This window comes from Podarcis vaucheri (assembly GCF_965113315.1).
Source record: "Podarcis vaucheri genome assembly, chromosome: 2".
NCBI lineage: Eukaryota > Metazoa > Chordata > Lepidosauria > Squamata > Lacertidae > Podarcis > Podarcis vaucheri.
Window position 1 is genome coordinate 35,558,175 of NC_138760.1, and position 13,243 is coordinate 35,571,417.

Below are 13,243 nucleotides of genomic sequence, written 5' to 3' on the forward strand. Positions count from 1 at the left end.
TCTGGGACAAAGAAGCTGTGGCTGAAACCCACTCACACCCATTTTTAAACACAATTACACAACCTTGAGCGAATACGCGCGGGTTCCTCGGAGAGCCAGTGTGGTGTAGTGGTTAAGAGCGGTAGTCTCGTAATCTGGTGAACTGGGTTCGCTTCCCCGCTCCTCCACATGCAGCTGCTGGGTGACCTTGGGCCAGTCACACTTCTCTGAAGTCTCTCAGCCCCACTCACCTCACAGAGTGTTTGTTGTGGGGGAGGAAGGGAAAGGAGAATGTTAGCCGCTTTGAGACTCCTGAAGGGGAGTAAAAGACGGGATATCAAATCCAAACTCTTCTTCTTCTTCGTCTTCTTAATGAGAAATGATGAAAGAAAAACATGGCAACCTTTGCACAAGCAAAGCTGGAGAACTGATTTTAGGCGCTGCTCTCCGACTGCCAAACAGGGGGGAAAACGTCAGGAAAGAGGAACTATGACAGGAGACCGGACACAAGTGCCTCCCCCGCCCCTTAAAAAAAAATAAAATCCTCACTTTCGCAGAGCATGCCGGGAAATAGCTTGAGCGCCTACTCCGCCCTTGCCAAACACTTTCAAGAAAGTTTTTTCCCGCCTTGACTCTGATTGGCCAAGGGGCGGAGGGGGTTTCCTTTTGCTGGTCTGTGGAACGGCGCGATCTGTTCTGATTGGACAGTGCTTGCCCCGGGTATAAAACTGCCGGAGCCGGGCGCGCGAAGGGAAAGAAAGGCCGGCGTTAGGTGGATCTGCCCGGGCAAGGACTTGGAATCGGAGCCATGAACTGCCTGATGATGCCGGGAGTGCAGCCGGGGTCGCCCCTCAAGGCCCGCGGCCAGATCCAGGCACGTAGAAGTTGGTGTCATTGTATGTGACAGGGCTTTGAGCTGGAGGGGTTTATTAAGGGGAGCGGCTGATAGTTCTGAGGCTGGAGGTTCGCCTTTATAAGTGATGTTTTCGGGGCCCTTGGCTTTGCGGGGTACTGGAGAGGAGAGCGAGGGAGAGGTTTGGGGTAGCAACCTCGATTGCGGAACGGGGGGTGCGAAAGCGATATTCGCCTCTCCGGCTCCGAATGGGAGTAAAGGCTGCGTGAGGGCGCTGGAAGGACACAGCTGGATATCTGACCAAAGGCTCCCTCTAGCCCACCATCCTGTTCTCACGATGCAGATGGGAAGGGCATGGGCACAACCGCCATCTCCCCTCTTGGGATTCCTAGGATGTGGCATTTAGAGAACTGCTGCCTCTGATAACGGACGGGCTCTTGTAGGGATTGCTGGCTTAAAAGGAGCTCAATCTAGTTCAACAACGTGTTTCTGACTGCAGCCATTTATCTTGCAACCTGTATATTTGGTACTTAGCTTTAAGAAGAAAACATTCCTAAATCCATTTTCCCCTCCAACCACTATAGGTCATCTTTGGACCCATGTTCTCCGGGAAAAGGTATGTACACTGCAGATTTGAAATAAGTGCTGCTATTATATGTACTGGTAATCTAGATGTTGGGCTTAGCACCTCAGTTTTGTTAACTGGCGTGGCTGATCTGTATGTGACATGGATACTGCAAGAGGCACAAATTGCTGGAGTTCTACCTGCTTGATCACCACTATGCTACTGCTTCCTCCCTCAGTCAGTAAACTAGAGGTGAAAATATATCAAGGCATGGGCTAATGGGCTGCAGATCCTTCAATGAGTGCAAAAGTGGCACTGTCTCCTATGCTGGATTTGCACCTTGCTTGCCCAAAAATGTTTGCTTTCTATAAAATAGGCTCTGGCCATCATTTGCTCTTACCAGAGCAAATAATGGGTCGTGCCATTTGGCAGACAAATCGAAAGAAACCTTGCCATGCCCTAGCCAATCAAGACTGTAGGGCAAGGAGTAGATCCCATGGACTGAATAGAGGCAATTGCCATTTCTTTACTCTTCACCTCCAAACTTATAGTGCTGCCTTCTCTAGAACAAAAACCAATTTCTTAAAATGCATTGTCTCCGCCAGAGCTGGGAGGGAAATGTGTTTTGCACGATTGTAGGTGTTATCTTTAGTAATGAAGTGACTAAAGCAGTCAGTCTTGTGCTTTTGTAATTTTCCTCATGTAGCAGCTACAGCTTTTTTGACTCACAATAGAGCCACATGTGCCCTTCTAGTAAAAGAGCTTGTTTCTCTCTGACCAGAAACATGTTAGGCTTTCCTGGGTTATGCTTGCCACTGGACATCTCCATTCTTGTTTTGCAGCACTGAACTCATGCGCCGCGTCCGCCGGTTCCAAATTGCACAGTACAAATGTCTGCTGATCAAGTATTCCAAGGACACACGCTACTGCGTCAATGGTGTCTCCACACATGACAGGTAAATTGCTAAAATGTCAGGGCCAATCTATACAGTGTATATGCTTGGGAAATTTCAAGCAGGCACACCATTTTTCACAAACTGTTATCTTAAACTGTTGGCACTGTAATGCTTTTATAATATATGACCTCAGGGGATTCAGTCTGGGGATTCAAGCATCTTCCCTGTCTAAGTCTTCTCTCACGTAGCTGCTATTTAGATTTGAGAGCATTCTGCAAGTGCCACTGGAAACTGAACTCTTTGCCATGGAGTAGGCTTATAACCAAAGCAATCCAATTATCTCAAATATTTCTGTTTCTATGTAGGAATACCATGGAAGCCTATTCAGCTTGTTGTCTCAAAGATGTGCATCAAGAGGCCCTCAACGCTGCTGTGATTGGCATTGATGAAGGCCAGTTTGTGAGTTCTTTTATCTTCTCTAAATAATGAAACACATGTTGTAGATATTTTTCCCACATTATGCTGTTTTTGTGATATACAGATGACATGAGAAATCTTGGTATACTTGTTTGTAAAACATTACTCTTGTTTATAAAATAGACAATATATAAATAAAATAAATCTGTCTTGGGTCAGCAGTCAAGCACTACTGCATAAGTCTGTTTCACAGCTCTATGGGGACTTGGGCTGCCATTTTATGCCCCTAGAATAAGCCCCATTGAGCTCATTGGGACTTCTGAGTAGATGTAGGATTGCAGTCCTCTTTTACACAGAACAGTACAGTGGCACCTCGGGTTACATACGCTTCAGGTTACAGACTCCGCTAACCCAGAAATAGTACCTCGGGTTAAGAACTTTGCTTCAGGATGAGAACAGAAATCGTGGCGGCAACAGAAGGCCCCATTAGCGAAAGTGGTGCTTCAGGTTAACAGTTTCAAGTTAAGAACGGACCTCCGGAACGAATTAAGTACTTAACCTGAGGTACCACTGTATAAAGGAACATGGAAGGGGTTGCTATGAATACCAAATACTGGGAATCGCAGGTGTCTAGAGTGCTGTTGTGCTGATGTCCTCTTTGTGGGTTTCCAGCAAGCATCTGGTTGGCCGCTGTGAAAATAGGCTGTTGGACTAGATCCAGCAGGCTCTTATGTATCATTGCTAAATAGAATGTAGTTCAATTCTAAGAACATTCCTACAGTAATTGGAGTACCTCTTTATCTAGAACACACACAGGTTGCTGCTAGTGGGTTCTCTGGAAGTTATTTTCTTGACCGTGTTGGCAGTGTTAGCTGAACTTGGACAATGCATTGCTGAAAGGTTAGGAGAGACATTAATTTAAAGGGGTGTAGAGCAGGGGTGAAAACGTAAATGAGCAATCCACCGGTCAGTTCTTGGTGTGGACTGCACTGTGGCTACTGGTATTCTTGTCAAGAATGCAGGAGTAGGTGGAGATTGATCTGATATAGTGTTACTTGTCTCCCTAAGAACAAGTACGTGTTTCAGATTGTTGCACAAATTAGCTGTCTAATAGCTGTTAAGAGACCCCGAGGATGTACTCTTGCTTTGTACATGTGAAATGCATTAGTAGATCTTGGGAGTTTTAATGAAAACAAAGAAACTCATATATACAAGACTGATCTCAGCCCACCCATGTTGAGTATGGAGAGATGGATGAGCAAGGAACAATTTTCATTTAAAAGCTTATTGGGCGATAATTGCCTGTCTTGGACCATGAGAAGCCCACACTACTGCTGGCCCACCCCTTTAAAGACTTTTTGGAAATTCAGGTGATGTGATGGTGGTAGCAGCAGGCTTGCCAGGTATAGTGGTACCTCGGGTTACATACGCTTCAGGTTACAGACTCCGCTAACCTAGAAATATTACCTTGGGTTAAGAACTTTGCTTCAGGATGAGAACAGAAATCGTGCTCCGGCGGCGCGGCAGCAGCAGGAGGCCTCATTAGCTAAAGTGGTACCTCAGCTTAAGAACACCTCCAGAACGAATTAAGTTCTTAACCCGAAGTGGTGTTTCAGGTTAAGAACAGTTTCAGATTAAGTACGGACCTCCGGAACGAATTAAGTACTTAACCCAAGGTACCACTGTATTGATCTTGGGGCCTTCTGCAAAAAGAGAGAGAGAGAGAGCATGTGATCTATCACCAAGCCATCATCCTTTCCTCCCATAATTGAGACCTTTCTAGCAGTAGCTGATAGGGTTCCCATCAGGGAATACCTTAAAGTATTCAGTTAGAGAACGTGAGACCTGTTGGCTCCCTTAATTTCGCTTTAAACGTAAGTGGGTTAAGGTACAGTCCTATACTAATTACCCTGCGAGCAAGTCCTAATGAATGCTTATTTCTGAATGGGTATGTGTGGGCCGGAGTTAGCCAATGAGGGTGAGCTACAGCTTCTGTCATCCTGACCATTGGCTATGTTGGCTGAAGCTGATGGCAACTGTAGTTCAGCAACCGCAAGAGACCACACCACATTGGCTATTCTCCCCACCCCATAGGCTTTCACTGTAAGAGTACCATGCAAATACTCACCGTCTCCTCACAACCAAAGAACTGGTTGTGTCACATGTAGTCCTATGAATTTCTAAGAGATACGACTTGTCCACTGTGGAGGAACATAACTTTCCCCCTCTGTTCCTGTCTAGTTTCCAGACATTGTAGAGTTCTGTGAGGCAATGGCCAATGCGGGGAAGACTGTCATTGTGGCCGCCCTTGATGCAACCTTCCAGAGAAAGGTAAACCTCTCTAAATTCTTAATTTTCTCTTCCGGCTGGTCTGTGTCCCAACCCAACGTTGCATCTGGTTGTTTCACTACAGGCCTTTGGCAACATCTTGCAGCTGGTCCCTTTAGCAGAGAGTGTGGTGAAACTAAACGCCGTCTGCATGGAGTGTTACCGTGAAGCCTCTTACACAAAGCGGCTGGGAACAGAGAAGGAGGTAAGAGTCCACTGTACTTTCCTTCTCAGAAAGGTTCCTTTCCATCTGTGAGGCAGAGATGTGCCTGCTATCAGTCTGACAGCAGAAAAGTGCTTTTTACCTGTTGAGTAATTAACACTTCTCTCCTTCTTTAGGTGGAAGTGATAGGAGGAGCAGACAAGTACCATTCAGTCTGCCGTGTCTGCTACTTCAAGAAGCGGCCGCAGCAGCAGGCTACCGATGACAAAGAGAATCTGCCAGGAGGAAATAAGCAGCTAGATATCGCTGGTTCCCGAAAGGCTTTGGCTGCTCGTCAAATCATGCAGTGGAGCCCATCACACTGAACTAGGAAAGTGACAGCCCTTTTCTTCTGTGGGGTTAATTGATGCGCTGTTCTTCATTCCAACCCTATACCGTTAAAAAGGTGTGCGGATCAAAGGACAATACCAGTGAAAGCACTAGAAAGAGTGAACTGCTTTTGAAGGAGGAAATGAGGCTGGGGCATGTTGCAAAAGGCTAATTTAGGTGTGCTAAAAACCTCAAGCTCACCTCTTAGTGGCTTCACATTTATGGGGAAAGACTTCCTACTGTCTCATAGAACTGGGAGTTTCCTCTATGTTCACTAGCAGAACCTGTTTCCTAGTCAAACTAGAATATTATTTATACCTTAAAGCCATTGTCTCTTATTTCAGCAAACACCAGTGTCCTTGTTAAACAGTTTACCTTGGAAGGGCTAGTCTCTTTCCCAGTCTTTAACCCTTCTTGAACATGGAATATGGAACATAATGTCCAACTCTAGACTAACTGCCTGAGCAAAACATCATTTCCTCAATTCTATGTGTATCTCTCTGATCTGACATCTAGCCACGTGTTGGGTATATAGCATAGTTCTGTGAGGCTTCCAAACTAACAAAATTATTACTAATCCTGCATAAGTTATGAGGCCTCTGCTTTTCTGTAGAAGGCTTTGATAGATATAATGTGTCTCCAGAAGTGGGCAATAAGCAATTCTTATGTTCTTTGTAGTCTTGGCCTTAAGATTTTGTGTCCTGTGTCAGGCCTTTACTTTCCTAATTTATTCAGGATGGCCGAGAGCGTCAATCATGTTCATTATATATGAAACTTGGGGCATGTACCTGTCGTATAACTTCTGGCAGTTCGATCTTACTGTCTTCTGCATGATGAATGGTAGTAGCTATTTCTGCATTTGATTCAGCAAACCATCAGTTTTGCACTTAAAACATGCCCTAAGACTGCTCTGCTGCCACTTCTGTTCCCCATGAATATTTGCCGTCTTCTCCCATAGTGATCAATTAAGAGAAAAATGTTTTATTCATCTGGCTATTTTAATAAATAACTTAGTGCTGAATGTCTTCTTTGACCTTTTTTATTGATTTCCGCCATCATTTCACCAGGCTTCAGAGCAAGGTGTCCATTTTGTTTTTAAAGGCTCCCCACTTAGATTGTAGGAGACATCCAGCTCTCGGTCCCCTCCCCAGCAGAAGTGTTGAAGATGACCTGCTTCTTGCTTGGAAACTTTTGTTGTAGGACCACCACTGAAATTGCCCATACTCCTTCTCCCGATAGTACAGGCACCCTTTCATGTTAAGAGCTGCACTGGGAGAAACAGCATCAGCTGTTTAGAGTGCTTGGTTGGCCAAAACCCAGAACAGCAGGAGGTGAAAAGTGCGGCCTAAAAAAAGGAGCTGAGATAAGGCTTATGGTACTTGTTTCTGTAGGTGCCAAGACCTTACACCACTGCTTTGCTACAGCCAGCATAATTATTTTCCCACAGCTAGCCCTCGGTCACATAGCTGGGTTCACACATAAACATCTCCCCTGAAGCCATGGGGAGGATGTATAATAAAATCTCGCATTCCAAGTGATGGGAGTGACGAGGTTTATTTCTGCCATGATACAGATTTTGAACACTTCCCAAATCCTCAGATAGCTTCCCATGTAGGTGAGTTGTCTCCTGTTACGCCCCACACAACAGGTACAGTTGGGAAACCAACCTAAGAAGGTACAGCTTTCCCAGAAAGGCTTGTTGGGTACCCAGGAAAGTGTGGCAGTTTATAAGGTTTGTGCAAGTGGGCTTCCTACCCCAAGAAGCAAACAGTAGTACCTGCACCCCACCCCAGCTATGTTTCTTCACTATTAGTATATCTGTGCAGATAGGGAGCTGGTCTCCTCCCACCTTGAACTAGGACTGAATTGAGGGAGGGAAACAAGACAAGGCACACAGGAAAAATTCAACATTGCTCAGTCCAGCACTTTATATACAAATTGTTATTTTTTAAAAAAAGAAAAGAAATGAGGGGGCCTTTAGGCCTAAGCTTTGGCATCATGTCCATCCAGCAGCAAGTGAAAAGCTGTAAGGAAAGCACTGCATCCGCACTATCCTATCTAGAAAGGCAGCACCATAGGAGCCATGGGAACCAACCCCCCCGACCCCACTCAGTGGCTGGTATGAGTCAAGGATGTAACAGCATCTGCACAAAAGGCACAAAGTACTTTGGCCAGCAGCAAGGGTCCCACTACGATAACTGCAGTAGGAAGCAATGTAACAGGACGCTTGCCTTAACTGCTGGATGAAATCTCTAGCTCCTGTTACAGAGTTAGCTGAATATCCTCTGCGTATTTTTTTTTGGGGGGGGGGCAACTATTATGCCTTGCACGTCACACACACAGGCCAGAAAGAAAGCCTCTCACACCCCTGAGGGGGGAGCGAAGTATTTTCTGCAAGGGTAAAAACAGCAAGGATACCCCAGAACCCAATGCACACGCACACACAAAAGTTAAGCTGTGGCATTCTTACTCTTCACAGTAGATGCCTTTCCCCAACCAAGCAAGTGAATCAATTGCACTTAGGTGGCTATTCCCCATGAGCTGCTTTAAACAGTGCTAGTAGCAATCAGTACACAGGGGGAGGCTGGTAGCCTTCAGAGTCCTCTCCAGTGCGAGGAGTGAAGGGTGGCTGCTGGTAGCTCTCATGACCAACATTGGGGTAGCTTGAGTAGGGGGGCACAGGACCTGGAGCTGGGTCAACGTAGCTGTGGTCAAAATCTTGCACCCCCATGCGGTAGCGCTGAAGTGCAAAGGTGATCAGGAGCCCCTGTGGACAGAAACAAGCTATTAGCTCTGGCCGGCAAGGACGAGGATAGGTCTGTGAAGAGTTGGTCACATGCAACAGCCATTTATGCAGCCATCCCTCTAAGGTATTTTTCGCTCTATAAGACGCACCTGACCATAAGACGCACCTAGTTTTTAGAGGAGGGAAACAAGAAAGCAACGCAAAGCCTCTTGAGCGAAGAGGCAGGAGTGCTCCCGCTGCGCTCAAGCGGCTTTGCGTGGCTATTTCTGAAACCAGGAGAGCAAGAGGGATCGGTGCCCTTCTGGCTTCAGGGATAGCTGTGCAGCCTGCATTTGCTCTATAAGACGCGCACACATTTCCCCTTACTTTTTAGGAGGCAAAAAGTGCGTCTTATAGAGCGAAAAATACGGTAGTTTAGTAGCATTGCTTTGTTTCGGATGGGAAGGCCAGGGAAATTCTAAGGCCACCTTGTGAGGCAATGCCAGAGAGATCTGAGCTGGTTACTTGTTTTGAGCTCAGTTTAACAGGCTTTGGCAAACTACTTATCAGTTTCATAGCCAATCCCCAGTTCAGGGCTGGCAGCCTGCCTGACTTCAGCCTTGGACTTCCTTGGGCCAGAGAGAAGTCCTCCTCACTCACCCATGAGAAGATGGAGAAAAAGCTGAAGGCAATTGAAGCACGGGCAGAGTCGGCGCCGATCACTACATCTTTGGGTGGTGTTGATGCCCACTGGTTTGTCAGCACACAGAACCCAATAAACCACAGAAAGGCCCAGAGAGCTGCACAAAGAGAAAGAAATATATTTAGCAAGAGTGGAAGGGAGCGGGTGACTTATTAACAGAATATGAAGGCCTACAGTAAGCCCTGTTCTAAGGGCTGTATCTGATGTCACAGCTTCAGTGCCAAAACAGACTTCTAGGCAGGCAATACTCCCAGCTCCTGAGGCTTGGGGACCCTCGAGCTGATTTTGGGGCATGCTGCAGAAGGAGGGGAACGTCCCATTCTGTTTGCACAGCATGGGATACAACTGTAGGTCTTATTTCTTTTTGCTTACCTGCTGGTTATTCTGCCAGTCTCTTCAAATTTAACAGACGCACAGGCACCCTTCAGCTGATGTTACAGGAGAACAATTTACCCCCGGCCTGTTGTCTTCCAGGTGTGCTGGGACACCACCCACTAACCGCAGCCAGAATGGCCCGTGGTCGGAGATAGTTGGCAATATCTGAGGGCACCAGGCTGGGGAAGCCTGCAGTACAGAGCACTATCATTCTGCTCCTGCTATCAACTGGGGCTACAACTATATGATAAAATACCTGCCACTTGTGCTCTGGTTATCAGGAAATTCTACGGATCCTCCAGACAACTTGTTTAATGAGCATTCTTTCCAGCTTGCTTGCACAAAAGCTTCCCGGCTTTTTGTCTGATCGTTACTGAGCATTCATTTATAATTTTGGGGGGCAGTTATGTAACTATGAGCATTCACCCTGATTTGCCTGTGGCATGTTCCACGTCTTCCTGTTAGTCATTTGTTTATCTCTCCCTTTTCAATGCATCACACTTTTTCCCCATCGCTTTCCAAACTACATAATTTGTTTAATGGATTTATTGTTCTAGGGCAGCGAAGCACTTTTGATTTGCAGATTTAAAGTGCTTTGAATTTCTGGTATGCACTTGAATCCCTCCCACAAAGTATTGACAGTCTGGAGGAGACCTTACACTGAACAAAATGGGCATATTCTGCAACCGTCTCAGAAGGATGTGTGGGCCAAGTTTTGATTACAGTATTAGTTAATCTAGGCCAAGGCTTGGAATGGGAGTCCAGAATCTCCTGTTTCTCAAAGTAGAACAAATGCTATCCAGAAACCCCCTTAAAGAAACGTGTGACATTTTATTCAAGGTCTTAAGGCATGTGGCGTTTACGTCAGGGAACAAAGGGGCACCCATTCAATGGTATCTCCTCCTTGCCCAGCACTAATCTTTACCAATAATATAGCATCCCAGTGTTTTTAGGAACACAGGCAGTCTCTCCTGGAAGACACTTTCATTCAGACAAAACAAGCCCTCGCAGGCAGCATGCCAGGGGAGCTGAGCTGTTCCAGACTCACATCATACTGAGAGCAAAACAAGGGAAAGCATTGTCCAGCTCTGCAAAGGGGGTGGGGAAAAGAGAGAGGAGGAAGAGAACATGTACGGAGCCTTGCCCTCCCTCCCCACAAGGACTTGTTTCATGTCACACCTCCCAAGAAGAAATACCTGAGAAGCCCAGGTCGGCCATAACGAGGTACTTGCGATCAGTGGCATTGCTAATCTGTGGGAAGTAGATATCCACCATCAAGAAGAATACACAAGCCAGGAAGGCAATCACTCCGATGCCAATGCCATAACGACAAGCATCCTCACTGTGGTTGAAGACGCAGTACAGCTTGTCGGATGAAGAATGGTTGGTGTAGCCTTCACCAATGATGCAGGAGAAAACAATGAGTGCAAAAATCTGCAACAACAAAAAAGTACAATGCTACCCACCATCTTCCAGAGTAGTGAGGTGCTTCCGTTAAGGCACAAATCAACCATGATTTCATTTATATCCCATCTCTCTGCCATCATGGAACCCACAAGTGTACATGTTCTGACGTGGTCACCCATCCAGTTACTGACCAGACCTGCTTAGCTTCAGCAAGATGGTGGCCTCATGTGCTTTTAACATCATACCTTGGGACCACTAAATCCCGAAATCCCACCTCTATGCAAAACATTACCCTTGCAAGGTCCCAACCTGCATCTTTGTGCACAGCTGAGAAATGCATTGCATTCATTCTGAACAAAGTACGGAGCAGCAGAGGCCTCAATAGTTCAAGCCTCACCCTAAGGAAAAGAGGAGTAATAATTATAGCTGGGTGCTAGACATCATGCCAGCTAAGATAAGGAGTTGGCACTGGAGATCAGTGCATCCCAGAAAGAGAACCATACAAATGGCTGAGGAGCCTTCCCTCTTGACTTTTCAGACAAAGCCGCTTCAGGGTTCAGACAGATCTCTCCACCTCCCCAACTAATTTTAAAGCTGTCATTTTCTCCTCACCAGTAACAAGCTGCTCTCAGCCACAGGTCAAAAATCAAGCACACTTGAAGTGCACTTGCTCACCTCTCAAGAAAATGTCTTTCAAATGAGGAAGGCAGGACTCAGGCATATTAACCTCTGCTAACATGACATGATTTCCTACATAACTCCAACCCTCCGTGTCTGCCCCCTCCCATTATAAGTACCTGATAATACTTTTAGATTGTCCTTAAGGAGTGCCATTATTGACAGAATTTCACATCACATCTGGAAGATGCTGCTAGAACCCTCACTGAAAACCAGAAGACTAGAAGCATAACTCTCCCTCAGAATGTTTGGAGCAGAGCTTCCCAAACTTGGGTCTCCAGCTGGTTTTGGACTACAACTCCCATCGCCTGTTATCAGGACTAGTGGTCAGGAATGATGGGAACTGTAGTCCAAAACAGCTGAAGACCCAAGCTTGGGAAAGGCTCTTTTGGAGGAACCAGCCATGAAAGGATCTGTCTTACTGGGTCTAGCAAAACTCGGGAGCCAGCTGCTTCCTAAGCAGTTTCGCTCTTCCTTACTGCCAAGCAAATACTCCATATATCTGAGTTTCTCTCCATCTACAAACGCTGCCCATAGGGAAGGGCGTTCCTCTTTGTGTTACAGACCCAGAAGCCTTGAGCCAGCCCGTCAAAAGGCAAGGAAGGCAGCAGCCTAGCTCGGCTCAAGGCCTATCAGCTGACAGCCATATGACCAGGCTGCTTCTCCTCAAACAACCCGCAACAACAAAGCGATGGACTTTATTCGGCGGAGTTGCCCAATCCTAAGTAAGTGAATGGGAGCGAGGCAGCGGCCGAAGGCGAGCCAACAACCAGAAGCGGCCCCTGCCCGGTTCCCACGCGCGGGGCTCCCCACCGGCCGAGAGAGACGGGGCGCAGCGCGGGAGACGCGCCGACAGGGCGCACCTGCCGTCTGTATGCGGCCTCGGGGGCCGAGAGCGGAGGGACCCGCCACTGGCCCGAAGTGGATAATTTCCAGAGGACTTGGCCACGCGTCTTCTTCAGAAGCGGAACAACAAGGAGAGACTCCTCCTAGCCGACGCCCGGGGCCTCCAGCAGGTGTCTCCATTCCCGACGGCGCTGCATGACACTGCATTGCTCCGCCTCAACTACTTCCCCTCCTAGGGCGCTGCTGTCGGTGGCAGGAGACACGGCCCAGGTGCCTAACGGCCACGCCTCAGCTACGCCAGCCTCACCTGGGCCACTAGTTCGCCCTCCTTCGCGGCCAAGCGCAGCGTGGGGGGGGGGGCGCGCGCCGACTTGCCCGGGGTCGGGAAGGAGCCGGGCGGCCTCTGCAAAAGTTCAGAGCCCAACTTCCGCGCTGCGTTCCGGGAGCCCCGGCCCGACGCCACTCACCGCACTCAGAATGCGCGCGATGACCTGCGGCTGCTGCAAGAAGCGCCACGGGTCGAAGGTGCCGCCCGCCTTGGCAGCTCCGTAGGCGCCGCCGTCGCCGCTCTCCATGACTCAGGCGCCGCGCTCTGCTGCCCCTCTCCCGGCCCGGAACTCGCGGTGCCCGCCTCGCCCCGACTTGTGTTTGCGCGTCCGCAAGCCCCGCCTTCCCACTCCGCCCCCAGGGGAGGAGAGCCGACCCGGGACCGTGGAAGCCACGAGGGTCGCGCCCGCCGGGTTTCCTGCCTTGAGAGCGGCGCCGGTTTCTCGTGCTTCAGCGCACTTCGCAAGCTGGGTTTCAGATTTATGGCCGCGTGGAACTAAGGTGCAAGACGTGCTTCAGGGATAGAGAGTCTCGGGCAGGCCCGGAGCTTTCCCCAACCTACAACCCTGCCCAGGCTACACCCCTCCTCACCAGCGCCGTTTCATATTCTCT

The 13,243-nt window shown here is 48.1% G+C and overlaps 2 protein-coding genes across 3 annotated transcripts; one reads left to right on the top strand and one right to left on the bottom strand.

Moving 5' to 3' along the window:
• Positions 1-695: 695 nt before the first annotated feature.
• Positions 696-6,591, top strand: TK1 (thymidine kinase 1). Of its 2 annotated transcripts, none has more exons than XM_082213356.1 (7): positions 696-853; positions 1,417-1,448; positions 2,240-2,353; positions 2,659-2,752; positions 4,952-5,041; positions 5,124-5,243; positions 5,378-6,591. In XM_082213356.1, exons 1-7 carry the CDS (start codon positions 788-790, stop codon positions 5,564-5,566), a joined length of 705 nt encoding a protein of 234 aa, XP_082069482.1. In that variant the 5' UTR covers positions 696-787; the 3' UTR covers positions 5,567-6,591. The 2 variants fall into 2 exon arrangements, with proteins under 2 accessions (XP_082069482.1, XP_082069483.1); XM_082213357.1 differs by having other exon boundaries at positions 740-875.
• A 1,288-nt stretch (positions 6,592-7,879) lies between these two features.
• SYNGR2 (synaptogyrin 2) lies at positions 7,880-12,936 on the bottom strand. The gene is made up of 4 exons (XM_082213358.1): positions 12,772-12,936; positions 10,570-10,807; positions 8,956-9,095; positions 7,880-8,337 (listed from the first exon to the last, which is right to left on the bottom strand). The coding sequence occupies exons 1-4, from the start codon at positions 12,877-12,879 to the stop codon at positions 8,137-8,139; spliced, it is 687 nt and encodes a 228-aa protein (XP_082069484.1). The 5' UTR covers positions 12,880-12,936; the 3' UTR covers positions 7,880-8,136.
• Positions 12,937-13,243: the final 307 nt, after the last annotated feature.